Genomic DNA, 27,343 nt, shown 5'->3' on the forward strand with positions numbered 1-27,343 from the left:
CATTGGGGGGGGGGGAGGGGGCCTTTAATGTCACTTTAAGGCTCAAACAGGAGGCTCAAGGGGTCATAAGGGGTGTTAAGGGACGTGATTAAGGGGCAAGCAGGGGCCTTAAGCCTCAAAGAGAGGCAGCTTAAGACTTCAAACAGGTTCTCCTACATTAAACAATTATATAATCACCTGGATATGATTATATGCAATAAGTATTCAGGTTTATATGTGTAAACACCCATTCACACTTGAGTGTCAGCAACTTGAGGCAATTTTATAGCTTTGTTATGTGCAGTTTTGTATGTTTTTGAAACATTTTCATCTGTTTTCAAGCTTAAGGAATTTTCGTTTTGGCCAGAGGAAAGCAGCATCATCTCTGACATCATATGTTGTTGTCACCCTTGTATCTGCTTTTTGGTTTTTCTCTGTGGTGTGTCTTGTGCTATTGGAGGTCCCAATACAGGGAGCTCAACACTGCAAGAGTGCTCCTTTTGGTCTAGGCCTCTGCTGGCTCTTCTCCCCTGGGTACCGGGGGTCTAAGGACCCATGAGGTCATCACGTCCGTTGACCTGCATTTGACATGAGGATGCTCAGGGTCAATCCATAGCAAAAGCGGAGGGTCAGACAGGGATGATTGGTGATGGCCCTGGAGCCGAGCTCAGGTAATTAAAACAGCACCCCTAGACGAGCACTTAACCCTTGCAGTGCAGGGGAAGCCCTACTGCAAGGGGAAGTTTTTTGTTTGCCCAGAGTTCTTTTTTAACAGTTATAATAAAAAACATACATTAAAAACCAAATAAAACAAAAACTACTTTCATACAAATGTGTTTATACTTGAATACTTCAATACTTGAAGTATTTTCTCTTTCAAAATGCCAATGAACAATTATATAATTACTTCCAACCCAATAACTCACTGGAGAGTCCCAGTGTGAAAGAATGTCCTGTCTCCAGCAGCGTATGGACCCCTCCTGAAAACTCTCACTATAGCTACCATTCATTGAGTAAAACTAAGGCTTTACAAACCACAAGGTAGAATTTTTAATAATCTGTAATAATAGTAATACAATTTATAATAATACGGAACAATTGTACATAAGTTTAAATTGTATGTAAACCCCCAACAACGAACTTCTCTGTTTTTGGTTTGTTTAATATACCATTGAAAGAGTTTTTCTTATAACTGATAGATGAGTGAAAAATTAAGGATGCACCGATACTGGTACTTCTGCTAGCATGGAGCCGGCTTCCCAGGCACTCAAGAAGCCATGTGGCGGGTAATGACACGCCACTCGGCTCCCTGATTGCCTGGGAAGTTAGCTACATGCTAGCGGAAGTACCAGTATCGGTGCATCCTTAATTTTCACTCATCTATCAGTTATAAAAAAAACTCTTTCAATGGTATAGTAACTCCTTCAATGAATTCACTTGATGACCAGGGTGTTAAAACCCCCTTCCTGGCCAGGCCATTTTTCAGTATTCAGCCCTGCAGTACTTAGACTGACATCAATTCCGTCATAAAACGCTGTACTGAAATTAATTTTACACCATTTTTTGGGACAGATAGAGCTTTCTTTTGGTGGTATTTAATCACCAGGTCCTCTTTATGGAGACTTCAGGGGTCTTTAAGACCCCTAATGTCACCTAGGTAGCCCCAAAGAAGCTGATGAATCATAGATTTGCTTCACCAGCTTCTCACCGGCTTCTGTAGCCAGAGAATGACAGCTGAATGCGGAAGTGATGTAACACAGACCACTTCTGCATTCAAATACCAGACGTGAGATCAGAGGGTGATTGTGTGCTGAACTCCCTCCGATCACAGAGCCACAGTGCGGGTGCGGGCACAAGGACATTTGCGCCCACCTGCAGCTTTTCACTCCGGCTCAGTACGGCTGATTTCAGCCGTACATCGGCTGAAATCAGCCATACATCGACTGCCTTTGGTCAGCCGAACATGCTCTGCATTCTCATAGGGGCCGAACGGCAGTGAGTGAATAGCCGAATGCTCAGCTATACTGCTTGATACCTCCAAGGTACCGTGCAGAATAGAAAATAAGTGAGAAGAGTGAAAAAAATCAAAAAAGAGTTACAAAAATATTTTTCAAATGTAAATAAATTGGAAAATTAAAGAATATATTTTAAAGAAGAACCAAGAAAAATAATAATAAAAAAGACAGACAATTGGGCGGAGCTAGCAGTGACAGCTAGCTCCGCCCAATTGTTTCCTATTGGCCGGCATCTGCTAGAGTCTTCTAGCAGGTCCTGGCCAATGAATAACAACTGTTGTTATTGCTTTATTACAGATCAGCGTTCCCAGGTCATTTGGGGATGCTGATCTGTCATTACAAATGGGCGGAGCCAGCCGCGAGATCACGCCTTCGGCAGGCCATTCGCCCCTCTTCGGCTGTCACTTCGGCTCAGTCGAGCCAAAGCATATGCCTTCAGCTCGGCTGAGCCGCTCGGCCACCTTCGGCTGTGAATAGTCCATACAGCAGCCCTTTGGTTCGACTCAACTGAAGGGCTCCGGCGGCCGAAGAGAGCCGAAGGATCAGCCGAAGCTACGGCTGTATTCTTCGGCTCAATAGTGAATAACCCCCTTAATGGTTGTTTCTTCTTCATCAATCATGTAGAATTTAATAGCATGACATAAAAGTTGTAGAACATATCCCTGGACAACGTGGGCTTAATTCTGCAGAGCTTCCTCCCAAGTATTTGCATATTTACACCTGCACACATAACCTGCAGGATAACTGTTTCATGCACATACATAATTCATGGTCTTGGGTTAGTGAGAAGGAGGAATGTAACTGAGCCTATGAGAGGGAATGATATGACTCACACATGACAGTATTCATCATGCAGTGACCTCTTCACAAACACTTTACTGTATCTATACACAACTGGAGAGAGACACTGAGCGCAGCTTGTCCATATAAAACACCAATAGGGATTCCAGTGATTTGGCATATTATATAACACTTATATACACATAGCAATGTATCATCATAATTCTGCACACTGAAAGCTCCTCCTATTGATGTTCAGAGAGAGTAATCAATGTTTATGAATCAAGACGGGAGGTAAGACTTTTTTTTAAAGGAAATCTCATATACAGAGAAGAGAAAGGTTAATGTGAGGCAAATGAAAGGTACCCTGACTTCTGAAAGCTCTGGGTAGTTAAAAAAGGCAAAAATACTTTAAAAAAAAAAAAAGCTCTATTATATTACTATTTGTTTAGGGGATGGAATACAGAAGATATACTCACCTGATCCTCCTGAGTCCTGCGGCAGTCAGCACTCACCTTTCTTCCCCTCTGTTCCAGCTGTGGTATGTCCCTCAGCGTCCTCACGTCTGATACAGGTGAATGGGCAGCATTAGTCGTGATGATGCCACGGGTCCTTAGACCGTTGAAGCCAGGGGGAGGAGAGGCTGTGAGGATCAGTCTAGCAGCCAGGTGGGACAGAGGATCAGGTGAGTATAACCAGCAGGACTGAATTCATGTTCTACTCGCCAGGTGTCTAGGCAGTGCCTTTACAATAAGAGACAGGCGGCTCTATGGCTATGTTCACACCATGCCCGGATCAGATTTTTTTAAGCTTAAAATTGGCTTTCAGGTGCAGTCTAGTACATTCCAGTGTGTTTTGATGCTTTTCCATACATTCCAGTACATTCCAGACCAGAAAAAATGAGACAAGCAGTATTTTTTTTTTGTCTGGACCGGAACTGACTGCGCTGAGAGCCCAGAAATACCATAGGGATACTTTTGGATGCTTTTTTGGTCCGGGAACACACTGTTTTGGTCTGGTCTGGTCATGATCCATACATGGTGTGAACAAGCCCTCAATTCTTTCTGATCCATTTTCTATTTCAGGGCCGGTTCATACCACAAACAGTGCATTCCAGAGCGGCCGGCCAGTTGTCATGTGCTGGGCTTCTGGTGTGTCCCTGTACCTTTAAGGAGGAATGGGCTGCTCCAAGATGGAGGCTCTCATAGTTCTCATAGATATCATCTCCAAGATGGATTACAGTTAAGACCACACTACACAGAGGGGCTTTGACCAGGCAGTGTGGCTGACACATATTTTGCAAAACGTTGTGCAACTAAAACCTCTTTTTTTAACCCCCAAATTTAGTGTAATTTTTTTTGCAGGGTAGCTGGTGAGTGTGTTGGGAAATGTTTGCTTTTGTACTGTGGAAAGCCTGTCCATGTGCACCTTGCTTTAAAGCTGGTCATGAATTGATGAGTGCCATTTGCTTTGCTTGTTGGATTTGATGTGGGGACACACAGGTACAGAGGCTTCAGCTGCCGTTGTGATGTGCTGGGCTTCTGGTGGGTCCCTGTGTCTTTAAGGAGGAATGCCTCGTGGTGAACCTACACCCAACTCACCCGTTAGGCTCTCATAAATTAGAGACCACACTAGACAGAGGGGCCTTGATGAAGCAGTGTGGCTTCCACATTTTGCAAAAGTTGTGCAACTAAAACCTCTGTTTTTTAGTTTCAAAAGATTTTTATTATTTTTTCCACACATACCAGTGCCGATACTTGGCATTTTCACGAGAACTACCAGGGTTGCAGCTGGGACCTGACAGAGATGCACAATTCCCTGGAGCTCTGTGTGCTCCTTAAAAACGACAGCTGCCTCCTAACTTTTCAATATTTCTCTAGTCTAGTCTTGGAGCTGGAAAATTATCTGTGCATGTACTTGTACCGAGTATGGTACTTGGTATCTGAACATCCCTACACTCTGCACTGTGTAGCTCTTCTGGGAACACATTCTCATTGCAGTAATAGCTGCTGCAGAGTGGTGAAAGGGGGGGCAATTTGGGGTATGGTAGTTTTTTGTGAGTTCACGGGTGCACACAATTTTAAAGCTTGTTGTGTTTGGTGTCTATTTACCTGATATGACCCCATATTTTACCAAAAATGTGGGTATAATAAATGTTTGATAACATAATGTAGGGAATACAGTTTGTTTTTCAACTTTTTTTTAGTTATTTAGTAAAACATAAAAAACCCCAGTGGTGACTCAATACCACCAAAAGAAAGCTTAATCTGTCCCCAAAAAATTCTATAAAATTAATTTCAGTACAGCGTTGCATGACGGAATAAATGTCAGTCAAAGTACCGCAGCGCTGAATACTGAAAAATGGCCTGGACACAAAGGGGGTTTAGCACCACGGTCTTCAAGTGGTTAAGCGCAGCTATATTAACAGTTTCTGTGCACTGCTTTGTCTTATACAAGAAGTGAGCATTAATAAGGTATTCATCGTCAGATCACTGAACGTGTTTCCCACAAGTGAAATCACTTGCATAAAGACTGTGAGGGGGAAAGGGGGAAGTGTAAACGGCAGTTGGGTTCATAATGAGGAGGTCACATGATGCTAGATTTTGTTTGGACAGGAAGTAAGCCAGCGGGGAACTGGCTGCAGTGAAACTTCAGCAGCAGATTTAAACAACAACAAGGCGTCAGCGTACAATCACTTACAGCAAAGAACTTAGCAGGACGTCCCTGACTGATTCAGTTAGAGATGCATGAGGCTGGAGTTCCGCTTTAAAACAAGGGTGTGTTCTGTATGTATACTATTCACTTTGCGTGCGGGGCTTAATCAGTCTCTCAAGCGGTGATCACAGAAACGACTGCACTTTGTTAATCAGTACTAATGTACTAATGCACTTAACGAATTGGTCGTTAAGTGCATTAGTACAGTACTGTATAGTGTTGCAGATGTACAGTACCGAACAGTGTACTGTACATCGGGCAATAAAATACTTACCGGGACCCGCAGTGAAGAACGGAGGACATCACTTCCGCCGGCGACACGTCGCGCTGACGCGCAAGGTCGGAGGTCGATCGGCGGTCCGTCGTCAGTGCGAGTGGTCACAAAGCAGGTAAGTCGGAAAACGAGGAATGTCTGTATATAACTTTTTATGAAGCAAAAGAAAATACATTTATTCAAATTACAATATAATGCGTACTCCGTACATTAGACAGCCCAGAGAACATGTTCACTATAGGTGGAGTAAAATCAATAATTCAGGCTGTGCCAGTTTATACTAATAAGGGGGTGAACCATTTAATTCTATTATATTCATCAGACATGCCCCCAGAGCAGTGATGTGTTCTGACAAGGGTCAGAACCATAGGCTACCATAAACTTTCACTGACACAGATGTAAGTACTTGGTCTGTGCCATTTACATTTCTTCAACTGACTCCTAGCTGTCTACTGGAAGTGTCAGTAAAGTCACCCAATTACTTCCTCAAGTCCTTCAGCATGGCGCCCCTCCTCTCTTGCCTGCCATCTCCCCCTCCATGTGTGCCAGGCTTCACTGTCTCTCCTGTCGGCCTGGGACTGACATGGCGGGTGTCAACAGGAAGAGCAGGAGACCATCAGCGTACATTGGTTTGCTGATCGTCTCTGCACTGAATGAACCTGAAAGCAATGAGGATTTAATCACTTCTGGTTTCTGAGCTGTAATTTTCTGGCCACTGTGGCCTGGGATGAAGCTGATCAAGTACGATCTGTGCTTGATCAACTTCACTGAAGTGCAAAGGTAACATTAGGGGTCTAAGAGACCCCTAATATCTCCTTAAAGAGAACGTGTTACCACTAATGTGCTATCAAATAGAGGGCTTGTTAGCACCTAATGTGATAGCAATAAAGTTAATTTTAAAGCAAATAAAATCAATAAATCCCCCAAAAAGCCCCCCCACCCTAACGCACATACGAACTTAATCACATGCATTTCATAGGAAAATGACTATTGCGCCACACACTACTGAGAGTGACAGAAATCATTATTTCCATCATTTGTGATTACCTCTAAATTGATGACCTGTAAAGGCTTTTAAATTGTCTTCTATAGACAATTTGGGGTACATTTTTGGGTACGTTTTTCACCATTTCATGGCCGCACGCAGTTTTGAGATTTTACATGTTTGGGATCTATTTACTCATCTTTTATATAATATGCCTGATACACAGCACATCACTGTCTGGCAGGGTTGAAGACCTTATTCTTCTCTGCTTTAGTTTAGTAACACCTACATGTCTTCTCCCCAATCCCACCCTGTGACTGGAAAGTAAAAGGTGAAGCAGAACATTAGTGAGCTCATCTCACTGTCACTCTGCCAGGGATCCCAACCTGAAAGAAGCCATTTCAGGGAGGTGTCCTTCTCATTTCAGGGAGGTGCCCTCTATGCCCCCCCCCCATCCGCGGAGGGGGGTTAGGGGGGCTGGGAGAGAGCACCCCCCTGAAATGATGGCAGATAGCACAGGAAGCAATAGCTTCTTTGCTATCTGCAGGTTTTTTTTCTGATTTTGTTTTTAGTATTCTGACAGTTGCAGTCATCAGACTATTTAAAAAAAGGCATAAGAATGCATAGCTAGATTCCTATTGGCTATTGCACTTTGCAATAGCCAATAGCAAACTAGCTATTGCACCCGCCCTCTGCTGCTTTCAATCACCAGAAGAGGACCTGATAGAAAAATTCAGGTCCCCCTCTGCTGATTGACAGCACCAGTGGGCGGGTACATTACCTAGTTTGCTATTGGCTATTGCAAAGTGCAATAGCCAATAGGAATCTAGCTATGGATTCGTATGCATTTTTGTTTCTTTTCTGACTGACGGTCGTGGCCGCGGCTCCCGATGTCAGAAAAAAAACGATCGCAGGGAAAGGTTTATCTGCTCGATCGAGCAGATAAACCTTTCCAGGAGGAAGTGTTTCTCTCCCGGGCGGCCGGGAGCCGCTATCCAATAGCGGGAGACTCCCGGAGCGTCCGGGAGAGTTGGGATGTCTGCTCTGCTGTCTCATCCTATCAGCATACTCCTTGCATTGCAGCACAGCTGATTGGCTCCTTGTGCTGCTTTTTCCTCCCCCATTCTGACCTCTGCTGTACATGGTCTGCAAGCAACTAATACTAGGTCAAATCCAGGTACTTACACTGCTTGCGTTTAAAAAAGAAACAGCAAGAAAAAAACTGAAAAATATACCTATATATTAATGACTATAGAACTGTATTAACATGTGGCTTTATATCTGCCTAGAGTCAAGATTTAATACACAGAAACTGTAGCTACTGCTATTATGTGCTGCCTTGGTTATTAAGGCCTAACTAGGATATGTCTGTGAAGGTTCTCATTCATCCAGGTCATTGTATATTTGTAAAAAAAAAAATAAGTCGAGGCAACTGGACTTTCTGTATTTTTCTTGAAGACCTTTCACTGGTCATCCAACCAGGTTTCTCAATTCAGAAAGCTGGTTGGACGACCAGTGAAACCTCTTCAAGAAAAATACAGCAAGTCCAGTTGCCTTGTCTAGTGTTTTTTTAAATCTTCATCTAAAAGACAAAACAAAAAGCCTTTAATAATGTCTGACATAAGATTTTTTTGTTACCCTGATTGATAGAATCTTTGAAAGAAAAATTACTTTATTTAAAAATATTACCTCACTGACTCCCACACAAGACCCTTTCACCCACCTTTCTTTTCATTTCTGTTTTATATTTCTTTAAACTCTGCTTTGATTTTGTATGCGTATAAAGTACAATGCAAGGGTAATATTTCTTGTGATTCCTTTGTATTTATGATGCTATCTTTGTTTTAGTTTATCTATTCAGGAACCAATTTTTGTAGCATCATTAAATTCAAGGTTCACTGTCTAAACATTAAATAGCAATAAACAATTTGTACAATAAATCTGTCTGGGCAATATTTTATTTACATGGGTAATACAGCATCTATGAACAGGCTTCACCTAATAATTTGAATTCAGTGACATCTCCACATACACTAAACACAAAGGCAAAAGCAAAACGAGTTTTATTTATTATCTGTCTATAAATTTTGTTGACTTACAGGAGAGAAGATCTAGATCTGCAACTTACTATTCTATATTTGGCTCAGGCGTCAAAGGATAGTGGACAATTGAACAAAACAGACTATTTATGATAGTAAAGATTCAGCAGTTGAATCACACTGTAAAACATTCTTCATGAATGAGTAAGAAGGAAGATCAGCAGTCACAGATATTTGTGGAAAAGTCAAAGAGATCAGATGTTTAATGTGGACCTGTCACGACATTAAAAAACACAACTGCCAACTTCTGAATGAGGACTTAAACAGTATCTCCACATAATTTACACATTTTTATGGGAGCCCCACAACCACAGGACTCTCTATTATCAAAATATTGACATCAGCTTGGAAAGTTGTGTCCCAACCCTTACTCCCACCAAAGCCTATAGGTCCCTTAATGTGATGGGCAGCCTTAGTGGCTGCTTAGAGAGGGAGAACATATTCAGTCATGTTCAAAGGAAATCCAGATAATGAAGTAAGATACACCTTAGGCGAAGCCCAAGAGCCTTCCAAGGTGTGATAACTGTGTCTTTGGCACAGTGGTACTTGGCCCCTGCAAGGTTGGGATCCTCCCCTCTATGTTTTCTTGAGTGCAAGCATCATGGTACGATATTGTATATCTGGTGGCTGTGCCCAAAGTTTTGTAGCTTCTGGAATAAAATGTGTCCCCAGGGATCCTCGATATGCTCTCCTTGATGAACCGCACACTGGTATCTCAAGGTATCAAGGCAGACTGTTTTTTTTTATGTACCTAGTGGCAAACATTTCCATAGCAAGGGCTTGGAAATCTCCTTGAGTATCTTTGGCTAAACTAAATCCAAGATTTCCTGGTTTATGACGCACGAGAAGATGGGCATTATTCTTCTAGACAAATGTTTGGGATCCATGGGTGGCAATATGTTAATGGATGGATTGTTATTTGAAGGTAATCCTGGTGCTATATGTTCATCTTCTGAAACATCTCCTATCTTTCTTACTTTTCTCTTCTCTCCTCTCTTGGGCCTCTTATCTTTAATATTTCACCTACACAAATCCTGTTTTTTTTTTTGTTGGCCTTGAGATCACATTCGCACTGACTATTTATGGACCAAATGGTTGATTTATGGTCCGGTAAATTGGCCAATGACCTTCCTCTAAAATATATTCAAAGCAAAACTGGTGGATTGCATCAGACGAGGGCTCCCTGCCCACACCTTTTGCTTGCTTCCTCTAAAATAGTAATCTCAGCTCGTACCCTATTGAGACTATACAGAAGGGTTAGGACTGCTACTATGTTTATGTCCTGGGACTGTTACTATACTATGCCATTGTGAATCTGACTTGTGGGTATCTTTGTAACATTATACCTTGTTGAAAATAAAAACTTTTGAATAGGGATGCACAGATACTTTTCGAGTACCAGTGCAGATACTTGGCATTTTCATGAGAACTACCAGGGTTGCAGCAATTGCAGCTGGGACCTGGCTCTGGCAAAGTAAAAAATATATGCAGTATTTTCAACGAGTCGGCATTGTGAGAAGCAGCATTAAGCTGGAAATACAAATCAGAAACCAGAAATGTGTACATCACCACTAACCCTTCCATGACCAGAAATCCCTAAAGTCTAAAGGTCTAGGTCAAATATATCAGTTAACTTGACTATAACAATGATGATAAAACCAACACACATGGATCAGTACCTGCTATTTGACTCCCACCACCCTTTAGACCACAAACTGGGAGTCATCTGGACTCTACACCACCGGGCACAGGCACAGGCACAGAAAATTCCCACCAGAACAGAGGCCAAGACGAAGGAATTCAAACACCTCAGGGGGGCCCTTAAATCTTGCGGGTATCCAGACTGGGCTTTGTCAAAACAGAAAGAAGAGGGAAGAATGCCAAGAGTACCAGTGAGAGTGAAAAGCATGACAAACCGAAGAATTTGGTCAACTCATATGTAGCTGGGGTGTCTGAGAAACTCAGAAGGGTTTCTAAAAAACATCACATCCCTGTCTGCTTTAAACCCAGCAATACACTGAGGCAACAACTGGTTCACCCAAAAGACCCAACGCCAAAACAGAAGATGAACAACATTGTATGCAGTCCTGTGCAGTGAGGAGTGCTCAGAAACAAAACAGCAGCTATACCAGCGTATGGCACAGCATAGAAAAGCCAAACCCTCTGGTCAGGATTCGGCAGCATACCTACACCTAAAAGGAAAAAGGTCACTCCTTTGAAGACAGTCAAGTACGCATCCTAGACAGGGAGGAGGACTGGTTTAAAAGAGGCGCGTGAAAGAGGCCATTTATGTAAAAATATAGAAGCCAAGCTTGAATAGAGGTGGGGGGGGGGGGGGCGAGACATCTATTGTCTGCCACTTACAATGCTGTTTTAACACCTCTCTCTGGGCAGGTTAATAACACCTCCTAGACTCTAATTATATAATTGTGCAAATGCTATCAACACTAACAGATTATGTGGATTGGAGCTACATTCACCATATTTATTTCCAGATAATTTTTGGTACAATTCATTCTGAATTGAGAAAGCTGGTCGGATGTCCAGTGAAACGTCTTCAAGAAAAATACAGCAAGTCCAGTTGCCGTGACTTATTTTTTACAGATATACCATGACCTGGATGAATGAGAACCTTCACAGACCTAAATTATCTTTATATTTTTTTAAAGACTTATAAGGCTTTTATTTGCTATACTATCTTAATAAAAACTCCCCCCTGATTTTCAGACTGCTCCAGCACACATTTTATACCGAGTTCAAGTATGTAAAATTTGCAAGCCATGATTTCATGAAAAACATATCTGCACAACAGGCCTTTTCAACAGAGAAATGCGTACATTTGCATCACAGTAGAGCGCTCATCTACAATAATCTAGCCCTGGATACTAATTCATAAAAAAACAAGTTAAGAAGATTCAGAACTTTACAAGAAGTCACTTGGCACAGGATCTAATCCACTCTCAGCCCTTCTCCATGAATGAAATACAACTATGTCAAGCAAAACGTTATATCTGTAAATGATGGACAGAGTTCAGAGAGGCAGTGGCGTAACCAGAGTTATGGGCGCCCGGGGCAGAACATTTTTTTCGCCCCCCCCATATTATATAAACATCCACTAGAACTGTACCCCCCACCCCCACACATATGTATCAGCTAAGGAACTACAAGTCCAAGCATGCCATCATTAAGGTACAGTATTTGAAACAACATTTCTTACGAGGATAAGGTAAAAATATTATTTATTGTCAGCACACTTGGTTTAGCTAGCAGACGCAGGTCAAACTGGAAACTTTAATATCCTACTCCTATTACTAATACCTTTATACTTTATATTTTCCACCTGTCTGTACTTGTGACCTCAGTAACCCGTATACCTTCCTAATACCTGCTGCATCTATGTGTGACAGTGACTGAGTCACCCTGAGCCAGAAAGCTAAGTTGGGTGAGGTAAGAATGTCATGTTAGGTAACACTAATTTGTAAAAATAGTGCTACCATCTGTAAGCATATAGGAAAAAAGAAGACTCATACCACGGATGCCATGCTGAGGTCAGAAGGTGATGCTGATAAGGAGCACACAATGACAGTAGTAATCCTGCCATCATACTGTACTGTACACAGATTTCTCCATCAACACTAAGAATCCCCCGCTGTTTCCATTGTATTCTGACCGTAGCCACCGGGCCTGGCTGGCTGCAAGCTGCGTTTGGTGGAACATTTTTGAACTGGCTCTTTTGATCTTCTGATCGAGGGATTCCGGGTGGAAGGGTGCCGACGGGGGCACCCACTGTGCGACTTGATGAACCAGATGAATATTGCATAGTATATGGCCAGCTTTAGAGTTGAGGTAAACACTGCTGATCTACTGAGGTCTGATGATTAGTATGAGAAGTGAGCACTTTGTCCAGATGTTAAAGATGTTTGTAGCCCAAAGATTACACCGGCTTGGTGAGTATCTGACCATGTTTCATGTTATACCTTGAACATGGTCAGAAAGATACATTTAGCCTTTAATGATTTGTAAGATTCTGCTCACATTAACTTCAATAGCATTTACATTCAGCATCTGAACTTAGATAAAGTTCACTAAACACAAACTGAACCCAGGTACGTTCGACCCATTACTATTTACAGGTTTTCCTATAATGCTTTTATATAGGGGACACTGGGAAAGGCACAATGAACCCAAACGACTACCAGACATCATCACTAAAACACTAAAATCGGATAGAATAATTTTTTAGAAAAGTTTTAATTGAAAGGGAAATGTAAGATTACAATATGGGTCCAGGGGCCCTATTACAATGACATGAAATGAATACACATGTAGCCAAAAGGAGTCCGGGTACAATAAACGTGGACCTCTAGGTAAGAACATTACCATGAGTACTCAGAGTATGTGACTGTACTGTATCACAGGAGACAGCTGGGCACACCCAAGGCACACCCTAAAGGACAATGTCAAGGGATATCAATAGGTGATAACATAAATCGATATGGGAGCCTACATTCATAGCTCTTTATAAATAGGACTGTGAGTGTTAGCCATAGGAAAAAAATATATTATAAGAAAGGAGAAAAAAAAGGTGGAGGGGAGCGTGGTTAACAGAATGAGAGTCCAGGTGGAGAGGAGAGGGGGTAAGCAGAAAAATGAAGTGAAGAATTTGAGGGGAAAAAGCAGGAAGATTATGGGGTCTTTTTATGAACAATTCTCAGGGCCCTTTGTCCTGCGAATATCTGTGATTTTCATTTTGTGCAAATGATAACAAAAACAAACGTTCTTAATATATTTTATATTTAGGTCAAATGTATTGTGATGCCATACTGTAATATGGTCACTAGATAGAGATGATAAGCCATGAAAATAAATATTAGAAGGGGGGACATGGAGGGGGGTGAGAAGGAGTGATGCAGTAGGGGGGATGAAAAGGAAGGGGGGAACTTGACATAAAACACACTAGCTTCATAAGTATGAGAATCTTTGTATCTTTGCTGCGAGTGTATGCTCAGCCAAAACTCGGCAATGGGAATTCCTCTATTGTGAATTTAATGATTTCTAGATAGAAATAGCCCTAATCTACTAAGAATAGCATTTATATTGCTGCCTATGTTGCTGCTTCAGATTGTCCCTCTATTTCTGTCTGGTAAAACATTGCAGGTCAGGAAATGAGGAAAAAAAAGTATCTTTGAGGAATAGTCTGCAGGAGCCAGGGCATTGCACCCATGGTCCACTGATCGTGGTCACAATGCTTTACATGTTGCAATGGAAAATAATAATAAAAGCACATTTTTGGATGGACTATGCCTTCAACATACACAACCTTATTCGGTTACCAGACAAGGGGAAATAAGTATTTTGGGGGCATATGAATAGAGGGAGAATGGACTAGCATTTAGGGCCTGTTCAACATACAGCGGTGACCAGTGTTCAATGCAAAACAAATCTTTTCTATGTGTCCCATTCACACCACAACACGGATGTGATGGGTGGGGCAGGGCACTGTAATACAATGCAAACATGCCGCATTTTATTTCAGCGCACTGCATGCCACTGCAAATCGCTGCACACCGTGCTGCCATGTGGGCACCTGAATGTAGTATACACTTTGTACATTCCACATATAGTTCAAAAAGATGTAAACAGTGACTGCTCTAGCAGTGTTTGATACAGCGCACACTACCGGAGCCGCCACAACGTACTAGCCTGTCCGCTAAAAGCGTCCCAATTGGTGACCCTGCTTGCTGAACACAACTCTATGAGGAAGTGAGTTTGCTAAATGATGACACTATGAATGGTGGTGGTGAGATATTAGCCAACGTCCAGATGCAGCAAACTGAAAATGTGCATGTCAGTGAAATAACTACCTATATCAAACTGGCATCAGAATTTCTGAGAAGGAAATCTGAATTAAAAAGAGAGAGAAAAAAGGGTGCCATAACCTCTATATTCAAAGCTACAGGTCACCTCCATGTGTGTACAAGAGGACTGCAAACCAAAATTGTGACAACTTTAAATACAAAAACTGTTGCTTGCTTATATACCCTTCCCCTTTGAACTTTCTTATCCTTCATAGTGCGCTCATTGTTTAAATTTTTGTTACAGAAGGAAAACTGAGTGGCACAAGCATTTTAAGTAGAACTGTGGCAAGGCTATGGACATTCAAATATTGAAATATTCTTAACAATCAGTAAATAAGCTTTAACCACTTGCTGACCGGGATGTTTACACCCCCTTCCTGTCCAGGCCATTTTTCAGTATTCAGCGCTGCGGTACTTTGACTGACATTTATTCCGTCATGCAACGATGTACTGAAATGAATTTTATACCATTTTTTGGGGACAGATAGAGCTTTCTTTTGGTGGTATTTAATCACCACTGGGGTTTTTATTTTTTACTATACAGTATAATGAGAAAAGTACCGAAAATTTGGAAAAAAAAACCTGTTCTCCCTACGTTATGTTATAAAACAATTATTATTACCCAAGTTTTGGGGAAAAAATAAAAGACGGAGTCACGTCGGGTAAATAGACACCAAACATGTTAAGCTTTAAAATTGCGTGCATCCGCGAACTTGCAAAAACTACCATACCCAAAATTTGCCACAGGCGACGCTTTAAAAGCTTTTACCGCTCATCAGGTTAATGTTATCAGTGATTGATGGCCCTAGAATTATTGCTCTCTCTGCGACGTTCGCGGCGATATGTAACATGTGCGGCGTAATGGATGCAATCGTCTTTTACGCACTTAGGCGTACTCGACACATGTTTGCATGTATATGTGGGCGGCGGGGGACTTAAAAACATTTTTACATTTTTTTTACATGTGACTTTTAATTTTTTTATATTTTCTTTGTAACTAATTCTTTTAAACATGTTTTTTTTTCACTTACTTAATGCTATCACATAGGGGACTAACAAGCCCCCTTTGTGATAGCCAATTTTCAGTGACAGGTCCTCTTTATGGTGACATCAGGGGTTTAAGGCCCCTAATGTCACCTAGGGATCCCCAGAGAAGCTGATGAAGCAAACACCTGCTTCACCAGCTTCTCTCCGGTTTCTGTACCGGAGAGTGACACTGAATGCAGGCAGTGATGTAATACACATCACTGCCTGCATTGCGAAGAGGAGGAAGAGATAAAACGGAGCTCGTGTACTGAGCTCCGTTTGATCTCCGGCCTCAGAGCGAGTCAGAGCTGCTGTGCTGGTCCCGGGCTCGCACCGGGCACAGCGGAGCTCGGGATCGCCAGCAACGGCTGTGGCGGAGGGGGGCGCACACCCGCACGCATATTACAAGCGATCGGGGGTCTCTACAGACGCCCGAACGCTTGTATGTAAACAGCCATCGCCAGCTGTTTACATTGCAGGCTGATTTCCCGCTCGTGTCCGCGAGCGGGGCGGGATGGTAGGTTTAAGATCGCCCACCGGCATTCAAGAAGCCGCTGTCCGGCCGTTTAATTACAACGGCCGGACAGCAGGTGGTTAAAAGAATCCCTCACTAACCTCTGTAGATGCAAGTACTGTGGAGAAATCCATCCTAAACAGAAAGTACTTTCACATTCATTGGGATAGCTTAGTTTATTTTGCTCCCCCCTCCCAACAGTGAGTTGTCAGCCTGCTTGGCTTCAAATCCCTAATGTGAACACAGAGCAGGTGCAGGAAGATGGGAAAGCAGAGTGCTTCTATTGTGAAATTTCAGGAAGAATTGCTCCACGGTTTCTACAGCTACAGAGGTCAATCATGACTTGTTTTAAATTCTATTTACTAATTGTTAAGAATATGTAAATACTTAAAGGAGAATTGTGGGGTGAGTGAAAAACACTCATCCCCAAAATTCAAGCCAACCTGTGACACTGAAGCTGTCACAGGTTGGCTCTATAGATCGGGAAGTCGGTGAACACATACAGCTGATTGGTGAGTTCCCAAACCTCTCCCTGACAGTCACCGCTCCCCACAGGGATTTACCCCATTCTCTGTTTCTCCAGTGCTGACTGGGGCAATGGACGGGGTAGTGGGCAGTCACAGCTGGCTCTGCCTCTAGAGAGGCAAAGCCAACTGTCAATCAGCCAGCAGGGTGGCTCTCGACAGTATTGTCGGCATCCATCCAGGCTGCGGCGTGGCTCTGCGCTCTTAGCATTTGCCCGCTATATATTGAGTTTCGGGTCACCAGAGGACATTAGTATATGTCTTCCTGTGACCCTGAAGAGAACTACTGTATGTCCCATAGTTCTCTTTTAACTGTCCATAGCCTGTCCAAAGCCTGGCCATACTTTAAATGTCATCAACAGAAAGATGCTATGCAGCTTGTAAACAAGAATTCTGAAAATGTAGCTAGAATGATAAAACATTGCTTGTAACATAAAGATGCTGCTGAGTGTAAAGTTCCAATTTAACAATTCAAGCGTATGCTGAACCTGGAAATGAAGCTTATAACAAGGATGCAAAGTTTCTGATGTGATATAAATTGTTTACTCACAGCCAACCAGATGTAATAAGAATAATGCAATACAGCTCGAGCAAGGAAACAGATCAAAAAATGAATTAAAAGATTATCCACTGCTCAACAAAGGAAACAATGATACACAAAACAAGTATTACACAATCTAATGAAGTGTAAAAATCATAAAAACTCACCAACTAACAGCAAGGGCCCATTCACACTAGCCCATAGCGTTTTCCTGTGCGGGCTGGTGTCCGCTATGTATGGGCAGCAGGAGGCAGTGCTTTGCGGTGTTTCAGCACATCACACTGTTTTTTCTTTATTCTGGATGAAACCACTACTCTCAAAACAAATAAATAAATAACAGCTACCTCAATGCTCCACAGCCTTACCAGAACAATATTCTGTGGATAAATAAGAGAAAGGTTTCATTCTTTAGAATATGTATACAGCATTTGTTCAGAGACGACAAAATGCTGCACACCAAAATTTCATCCCAACTGTGAAGCATAGTGGAGGATTTTACTGTTGTATAGCTGCTTTGCTGATTTAGGGTCTAGATGACTCTCAGTTATTTAGGGAACAATTATTTCAGTCTATATCAGGAAATGCTACAACAGACTGTCAGGTAATCTTCAGGCCTAAAATATGCATTCTAACGTGTTCAAAATAAATTATTCAAAAATGTCGCTGGCAGGGAAAGTGTTAAAGAGATAAAGCAATGTGCAGGTATTGCAGAAATGTACTGAACATGCGTGTTTATTATTTTGCCCTGACATACACTTTGATCACTTTGCAAAATAACCTAAGCAACTAATTATCAGGTTACTGATATCAGGTAAAGGAAATCAATAAGTGTAAAATCTGATTGGTTGCCATGGTTATCACACTCGGTGCTCAGCCATTACCCTTTAATAAGCATTCATTAATGTCATTAATGTAATTTATAATGTGACGTCAACTGTGTTTAATTACTTTGCCGTGCTTTGACTCTTGCATGGCTCACATATAACAGTTCTGCAAATACTGAAATTATTGCTGAGTAAATGGAATGTTTTAATAATGAACTGTGTAGATATTTCATTACTGTGGGATACTAACGGAAAATGCAAAGTACATGTAAACCCTAAATGAATGACATTTAGTTTGCTAAAACAATGTGTATCATAAACAATTATGCGGAACTCCAAGCAAAAAAACTTCCATTTAAATATATTCCTTAATAGCCACAAACGATAGAAATCCACTTTGTGTGTAACAAAAGCCTTTACATACCCAGATATTTGTAGAAGTAGTGGTGACACCATCATTGCGCTGCACATCACCAGTGCAGGGAGCAAAGCTGTGGGAGGGACCCAACAGTTCCACCCCCTATAGGCTGCCTGCGAAAAACTACAGGAGGGGGCGGATACAAGACCAGTTACCCTGCACAAGGAGAGACAGCAGCAGTGACCTGTGTTTAATACAGGAAGCTCCTACACAGAGGCAAGGTTTCACATTGGATTACTACAGAGATCTGGAGGAAATACACAAAGTACACCAAGATTCAAGTAGGAATACACATGTCTCTTGTATTTAGACATATTTCTCCATGTTGGAATTCAGCTTTAGAATACATGTTTTCAACTTTTGTGTCCTTTGTTGCATCTCAGTGCTGCTGACTTACTGCAAGTTCTTTGCAGCCTATTTCTGTCCACATGCAATCCGGCGATGGCTGTAATGCATTCCTCAGAGTGGGGTTCCTGATGCTGACAAAAGTGAACCATGTCTGAGTAATGTGTGTTGAAATGGCCACTTGTAAATGTAACTGTGAAACTCAGCAATGGGGAAGACTTTTACCTCTCATCTCATATCCATGAATAGGTGGGTTGAGACTACAGTATCGCCTTGTGGTGTGACACACCTGAGCATTTCGCGTATGCGCGTCAAACATGCAAAAAATGTGCATTCACAAAATGCTTAAAAGAAGCAAAATGTGTGGCAACCCAAATGCGGCTGGGAAAAAGCATGTTTTTCCTCAGTCTTTGTTTGTTTTTAGAAAAACGAGGAACACATGTCACAGTTTGCATGCACTACATTTACGCATTTGTCGCGTGTTCAGGAGCCCACTGTTAACAGGTAATATGCTTAGCACAGAGCCTAATAGCAGTCGGAAAACTATTTAGATACAATCCACATGGATAGCCTGGAGTCAGATGGCCTGTAAATGCCCCTGTTAACAAAAGCACTCACTCTAACATCCATACCTAATTCATAAATCTTGTCCTGAGGGCACTACAGTAATAATAACAGTATATTCAATTGTGTGAAAAATAACACTGGTCATACTATGCACCCATCTTATGAGGTTCAGAAGGCCAAAGGCACACATTACCCCTTCTGAGGAAGCCATGTATCAGAGGTATGTCAAGTCTGGCGTCTATAAAACCACCTTTTCGAAATGCACAATAATCTATTTTATTAGATGGTAACGTGTAGTAAAATATAAATTTGGCTGCAAAACTGGACATTATGGGAGGACCATGTGAAATACCACAAAGCACTTCAGCCTTCCTGTCTCACACTCCTGGGCCTTTCTGACTGGATGGAGGCTGTTTCAGTGACGCCTACAAAGACATCTAAAAGGCCCACAAAAAGCTGTTGCACAAGGCAGCTAGAGCTCTCCTTTACCATCAAGAAGAGAACCAATCTCAGATGCATTATAGGTTTCATGGACTGGACTTTGCTGGAACTCACAGAACCCCGGACTTTGCTAAGTAATTTAATTGGATTCCCTTTTTGTTTGCTGTTGTATTACTTGTCTCTTATCTGTAACAGCCTTTCTATACATTTTTATGCACCGTTTTCCTTTACCGTTAATAAACAATATTTTAGAATATTAAAGCTTTATCTCTACGCTCTAAATTTAAGGAATTCTTGTCTCTGTGAAGAGCACTACCATATTGGGGAAACCTGTTACATTCCTGTCTGGAGGGCCAGTGGCATCACCTGCATTGCTTAAGGTTAGAATTGTCACAGTATTTGCTGGGAATGGTGCGTGTTTCCATTAAAACACATGGTGACAGCTATTGATTGCGTGTGTAAGGGGTTAATTGCAGCGTCAACCAACCCTAGTGATGATCACTCTCAATCTGCTGGCCTTAGATTGTTGTCCCGTGAGCTGGAAAATCTCCATGCAGGGTGAAGCCAAGAGTGTTATCGTCAGAGAGGAGTCCTTTATTGGGTGTTCATGTCATCACCTGCATGGTGACTTCCTACTGCCTGCCCAGCACCGGGATTCAAAAGAGGTTCTGCAAGTGGTGACATCAACAGAAGGGGAGGGTCGAGGACCAGTGGGCGCAGGCACTTCTGCATTGCATCCAGAATTAGCGCTGACAAAAGAACCAGACGATGGAATTGGGTGAGTTTAGAATTCTCCAGAAGATATACTGAATAGGTGAGAGGGTTAGATGGGGAAGGAATTTTTTCCCAGAGATGGGTTTTAAGGAAAATAAAGCATACAAGATATATTTACAATTCACTGCAAGGCATCACACTGGCATGAACAGATCCTTTTGAAAGCAGCCTGTTACCTCTCATGCATACATGTGAACATGTCTTAAGACAGGGGTGCCCGATCGCCATCTACCAGTCGATTGCGTAGCGATCAGTGGTAGATCGCGATGGCCTCTCCTCCTGCCCGTAGTGCACGATCGCCAGCACCCGGAACGCAGTCACATTAGTGCCTGCATTGCGGTCCAGTGCGATCTGCAAAAATAGTGCTTGCAGCATTTTTTCCGGATCGCACTGGACTGGAACGCAGGCACTAATGTACTTGGGTTCGGGGTACAGGCGATCGCACTGTGGGCGAGGGGCCTGGCTGCGGTGCCATTGACTTCAATGCACCGCCACGCCCCCTCCCGCCCCTGAATGCAGGTGTTTTTTCGTTGGTAGATCTCATTGAGCTTGTCATTTGAAAAGTAGATCTCCAGACAAAAAATTGTGGGCACCCCTGTCTTAAGACATGTAGCCACACTGTGAACACATTTGAAAATATTTCAGTGGGACAACCCGTGAGGGGTAGGAAGACAAATGATTGGCACACCACCAATCTGATACTTGGGGCATGACCAGAATGGGTGTGGCTTCACATCACATGTCTTCTTGTGTCTTGCCTCTGCCCCTATTTTTTTTATGATTTAGACCAAATAGAGCCTGGGGGTGCATCTTAGAGAAAGTGGGTGTAAAATGATCCATCCACAACTCAGCCCCCTGCTACATTACCAACCACATCTCAAAATATCACCCAAACTGCCCTCCCTGCTTAGCTGATGGCGGCACCATTAAAGGGCGCGGGGGGAGAGCACTGTGGGGACCCACTAGAAAACAAGGAATCAAATAATTTTAAATAAAAACTGCAGCAGATTTATACAAAGACGGGCCTCCTTGTAGTAAATATAAAAAAAACAAAGCTTTAATATTACTTTGAAGGGATACTCCACATTTAAACCATATTTAGGGGGCAACATAAACATGGTCACATTCCCCAACCTCCCACCCTCAAACCATAACCCCCCACTTAACTGAATTGTGGGGTGCTTCTCCCTGCAGCATCTTGTAATGTTTAATTTAGTGAGGCTGTGCGTAGCTCTGCCCGCACAGTCATATCATCTAATCACAGGGATCTGTAAATGAGTACACTACTACCACTGCCACCACAGGAGAGGAACATACAGATTGCACTAGCACAATGTGTAAAGAAGAATGTGGGCTGCACACTGGAAATAATTCGGGCAGCTGTGGGCTGCTAGAGGAGAGGGTGACCAGCGAACATCCATTCGCTGATGGAATATACTCAGAAGGGAGGGGAAAACAGGGCCCGGCCGGCGATGAAGCAGGATCTGTGCTTGATTAGTTTCACTAAAGTGCAAAGGTCACATTAGGCGTATGTTGGAAATACAACAGCCTATGCTGATATGTACTGATTGTATTACTGACATTCAAATATGTCATTATATCTTTTGAGCAGTAGGTGGCGCAGTAGTGCAATGTTAGTCTATGCTAGTTGTCTATATCAGTGTTTTTCAACCACTGTGCCGCGGCACACTAGTGTGCCGTGAGATATTTTCTGGTGTGAATACATGCTTTTATCTATCTGTATATAGGTTTTTTTCTCTCTACTATGCTGTGTTCCCGTTTGCATACATGTAATTTCCTGCTAGGCAAGTAAAACTTAATTCAGCATTCCTCAAGATCTCAGTGCTTCATCGAAACACATAACCAACATGTTAAACCCCTGAAGGGCTATTCGCAAAAGGGAGAAGAGTTTGGAGAAGGAGGAGAAGAGAACAATCTAGGCCAAAATAGCTGAACTGGAAAAATGCTCCAAATCACCTCACTTTCCAGTTCAGCGATGTTGTCCTAGATTGTTCCCTTCTCCTGTATTCTCCAAACTCTTCACCCTTTAGTAAATAACCCTATTAATGTTTCCTAAAGAGAACCTGTCACCTTCAATGTGGTATTACAGAGATGGCTTGTCTACCCCTATACCATGGGTGGGCAAACTCCAGCCCTCCAGCTGTGGTGAAACTACAAATCCCATCATGCATCTATCTCTGGGACTCATGCCTGTGGCTCTGAAAATCTTGCCTTATGGGATTTGTAGTTCCACAACAGCTGGAAGGCTGGAGTTTGCCCACCGCTGCCCTGTATGATAGCAATAACATTAAAGAAGACCTCCAGGATGTGCAAAAATTAACTGCACGGTTTGATCTAGGGCAGGGGTGGGCAACCCTGATCCTCCAGCTCTTGTGGAGCTACAAGTCCCGTGAGGCACTGCAAGCATGACAGTTACAGGCATGGCTCCCAGAGGCAGGGGCATGTTGGGATTTGTAGTTAAAACACAGCTGAAGGGCTGGAGTTGCCCACCCCTGAGTTAGGTGATGAATTAAAGAAGATATACTCACCTGATCCTTGATCTCTCCTGGATGCTAGACCGGTCCATGCAGCCACTTCTCCCCCAGGCTCCAGCGGTCTAATGGCTCGTGACATCATCATGTCTAATGTAAGGTCTATTCACTTGTATTAGACATGAGGATGGCAAGGGACATTCCACAGCCAGAGTGGAGGGGAAAGAGGTGAGTGGTGACTGAGGTGACCAAGGATCAGGTGAGTATATTTTCTTTCTTCTGGCCCCCGGGCATATCAAATCTTAACTCTTGCAGTGGGGCTACCCTTACACTGCAAGGTTAAAGTGGTCATTTTGTCTAGGGAGCTAAAATAATAGAGATATAGAGATATACTCACCCGAACCACAATCCCTGCTTGCTCTTACACCGCTCCTTCCAGCCTCGCTCCTCCTCCACTCCAGCCATGGTATTTCCCTCGGCGTCCTCACGTCCTATACACTGTATAGAATGTGCTGACTCATAGGACCTTAGATTGCTGGAGCGGAAGAAGAGAGGCTGAAGAGCAGGCCGGGATCGAGGTTCAGGTGAGTATAACTTTGTTATTTGAGCTCCCTAGACAAAAACGAGCATTAACCCTTGCAATACTGGGGTAGCCCCACTGTAAGGGTTATAATTTGATGTGCCCGTAGTTCTGCTTTAACTGATGACCTGTAAAAGCATTTCAATTGTTGCCTATAGACAATTACAGGTACTGTCGTTTTATAGCCATTTTATGGGTGCACCCAATGTTGAAGCTTAACATGTTTGGTGTGTATTTACCCAGCGTAACCCCATCTTTTATACCCTTGGTTCTCAGCTGGTGGGTCGTGACCCTGTGTTCAGTGGGTCACCGCATGGCTTCCACTTTTCTAGGTGAGAGGCTCCTCAGCCTCCCCCCAGCTCAGCACTGTCTGTTCTCGCATAGAGCAGCCATTCAAAATATGCTCCTTTGTGCCGAGTGTCAACTTGAGGTGGAGTGGGCTGAGGGTATGGCCGCAAGGGCACTACAAACCATACTTGCATTGCTTACAGCTCCCTCACATACCTTGTAGAGGTGCCTGGACTGGAGTGACATCACAATCTGTCTCCCGGCACCTACACTACAGGGTGTGCAAGGGAGCTGTACAAGTAGATGCACATATGGATGGAGCTTCATACCAGCACAGCAGCCCACACGCAGTCCATTGCAGTGCAACTTGGGTCACGACTTAAAGGAGAACTATGGGGTTAAGGCTTTTCCCCATAGTTCTCCTTAGGGTAACGGGAGGACACAAACTAGCATCCTCCCGTTACCCAAAGCTCAGTATCCCGCGAGCTACAGCTGAGACGGATCCCGACATATTGAGACGCCGCAGTATACCGCGAGCTACAGCTGAGACGGATCCCGACATATTGAGACGCCGCAGTATACCGCGAGCTACAGCTGAGACGGATCCCGACATATTGAGACGCCGCAGTATACCGCGAGCTACAGCTGAGACGGATCCCGACATATTGAGACGCCGCAGTATACCGCGAGCTACAGCTGAGACGGATCCCGACATATTGAGACGCCGCAGTATACCGCGAGCAGCAGCTCGCGGTATACTGCGGCGTCTCAATATGTCGGGATCCGTCTCAGCTGTAGCTCGCGGTATACTGAGCTTTGGGTAACGGGAGGATGCTAGTTTGTGTCCTCCCGTTACCCTAAGGAGAACTATGGGGAAAAGCCTTAACCCCATAGTTCTCCTTTAATGACCGAGGACAAATGTGGGTCTTGAGGTTACACGGGTTGAGAACCACTGTTTTATACTATTTTTAAAAAACTGGGTATTTTATGGTGTTTATGTGCTCTAAAATGAATTAACATCTATTTTTTACTTCAAAATGTGGGTTTGATAAACAGTTGTGCTAATATTACATGACATAAAAAAACTGCAACTACCACCATTTTATTCTGCAGTGTCTCCGCTTTCAGGAAATATATAATTCTGCGTCTCGGGGGAGGAACTAATCTTTAGGCCTAAAATGTTCATTTATAAAAAATGCAAAAACCACTCTGGCAGAGAAAGAGTTAAGCCGTACAGTTCATTACTAACATTTTGCACAAACGACTGAATAACATAAATTTGTAAATAAATAAAAAATATGACTCGGCACAAACTGCCAGGAAAAGATAACAATAATATTGTATATTGCAGTACAGTGATAAGATAATAATAATGGGCACGATACTGCGTGGTCACGGAGTCGCCCTTCACAGACGATCACACTGTGGGTGCCATTATTTTCTAATGGCACCCCAGTTGCGCCGGCGTATCGCGCGGTTTCCCGCCCGTGCACCCAGACATGTACCTTTTTTCTGAGATTGCCGTACCCTATTGAAATCAATGGGGCCGTGCAGCATTCGCTGTCTGCACAAACACATGCTAAAGGTTAATTTGTCCTATATGTGTGCGTGCAATAGGGACCTTAAGGCCCCATTCACACTAAGCGACACTTACCTGTAGCGGATTTCCGCGCAGCGGGATAGCGGGTGACGTTCCGGCGACGATTGCGCAACCTTCACTGTCTGGCTGCATGCAAAAATAGAAAAATCGTGCGACATCCACTGGGAAAAGTGTCCTGCACAAGCGACGCGTGACATGGAGCTAGAACAGCTCCATTCAAAATCATTGGGCGGCGACTTCTCGCGATATCGAGCTGCAAATATGCGCGATATCGCGGTAGAAATTGCGCGATTAAACGCCCAGTGTGAATGGGCACTAAGTGGCAGGGACTGATGTGCATGGACTGGATGTAAACTGCTGTTGCTATATAAATACCTATAATAAATAAGTATTGCATTACATACACTGCACTGATCCAAGTCATGTGACATCATCAGTCATCCTGTGCAATATTATCCAGGCTGCACTGTTCACACTGTGTGACTTGTGAGTCACTTTACATGTTTCCATTATACAGGATCTACTCCGTCAGTAATTCTGGGTTCCATCATTCACAGCACTCCACATTGTCAGGATTATTCTACATGCTCGTCAACTGTCACTTCTGACATCTTTGTGCCATCAAGGGACTGACATGTGACAGGAGCCCATGACAGGTGCATAGTCTGCTGATTGCTGACACTGTCAGTGCCATATGTCCAGCACTGTATGGAGCTCATCCTGGTCAGCAGAGCAAATATGGCAGCCGCACAATTCAATGTATAACTAGCTCTCAGGTGCACATGGAAGGACTTTCCACGGTACAAACACAAACATTTCCCAGCACACTACACAGAGGAGCCTTGACGAGGTGGTGTGACTGCCACACTTTGCAAAAGTTGTGCAACTAAAACCTTTGTTTTAACGCAAAGTGTCATTTGTTTATTTGCAGGCTAGCTGGTAAGTGTGCTGGGAAATTTGTGTGTTTGTAAAGTACATCAGGACTCACCCCCGGCTCACGATGACTCGCAGAGCTCCTAGGTGCCCATGATAAGCCGCCCATAGGGTTGGGGTCATGCCATCCTCATCGGGTGAGTTCAGATCTCTTCGGGTTGCTTCCTTTAGCACGTCCAGGAAGCCGTCCCGGGCGGCCCGGTGATAACGCCCGTCCATACTGCATGACCTGGGGGCCCGGTGTCACTCTACTGCTCCCTTTTCCAACTAGTCACACGATGTCCCCTGCCTTCTCCTCCTTTCAGAGCTGTGTTAGCATGCATCCTTGTATCCCTGTAGACGGGGATGGCCATAGCTCTACCCCCAACCACTAAGTTATGCAGACGTCTGCTGTCATTGTTTCAGCAGAACATCAAGTGCAATAGAACGCAGACGTCATCCCTACCTATTATAACTGGTGCTGGGCGACTCTTCGATGGGTGGCCATTAAATACTGTTTGAGAAGGATCATATGCCCTATTAACACTTTCATAGCTGTCAGAAATATGTTATCACATCGTTACTCAAGATTTTTGCTCATTCTTCGTTCAATTGGAAATCCTATTGTGATTTATTAATGCATGCGCCCCTGTATATTATTCTAAACCAGCATTTCATAACCTATTTTTAAGTCACAGCACCCTTTAAAAATATGCAAAATCTCGAGTCACCCCAGTCTAAAGTATAAAAAAAGTTTGATTCCCCTTAAATCAATACCAAACCCTTATCCTA

At 43.2% G+C, this 27,343-nt stretch overlaps 1 protein-coding gene across 1 annotated transcript in view; it reads right to left on the minus strand.

The window, feature by feature from the left end:
* USH1G (USH1 protein network component sans) overlaps positions 1-26,881 on the minus strand; it is a 34,115-nt gene extending 7,234 nt beyond the window's left edge. Inside the window, exon 1 of the mRNA XM_018568589.1 lies at positions 26,628-26,881. Within this exon, the coding sequence (XP_018424091.1) occupies positions 26,628-26,791 (164 nt within the window). The 5' untranslated portion in view covers positions 26,792-26,881. The remainder of the gene's footprint in view (positions 1-26,627) is intronic.
* Positions 26,882-27,343: the final 462 nt, after the last annotated feature.

This window comes from Nanorana parkeri, unplaced genomic scaffold (genome assembly GCF_000935625.1).
Source record: "Nanorana parkeri isolate BGI_ZX_2015 unplaced genomic scaffold, ASM93562v1 scaffold1214, whole genome shotgun sequence".
Lineage (NCBI taxonomy): Eukaryota > Metazoa > Chordata > Amphibia > Anura > Dicroglossidae > Nanorana > Nanorana parkeri.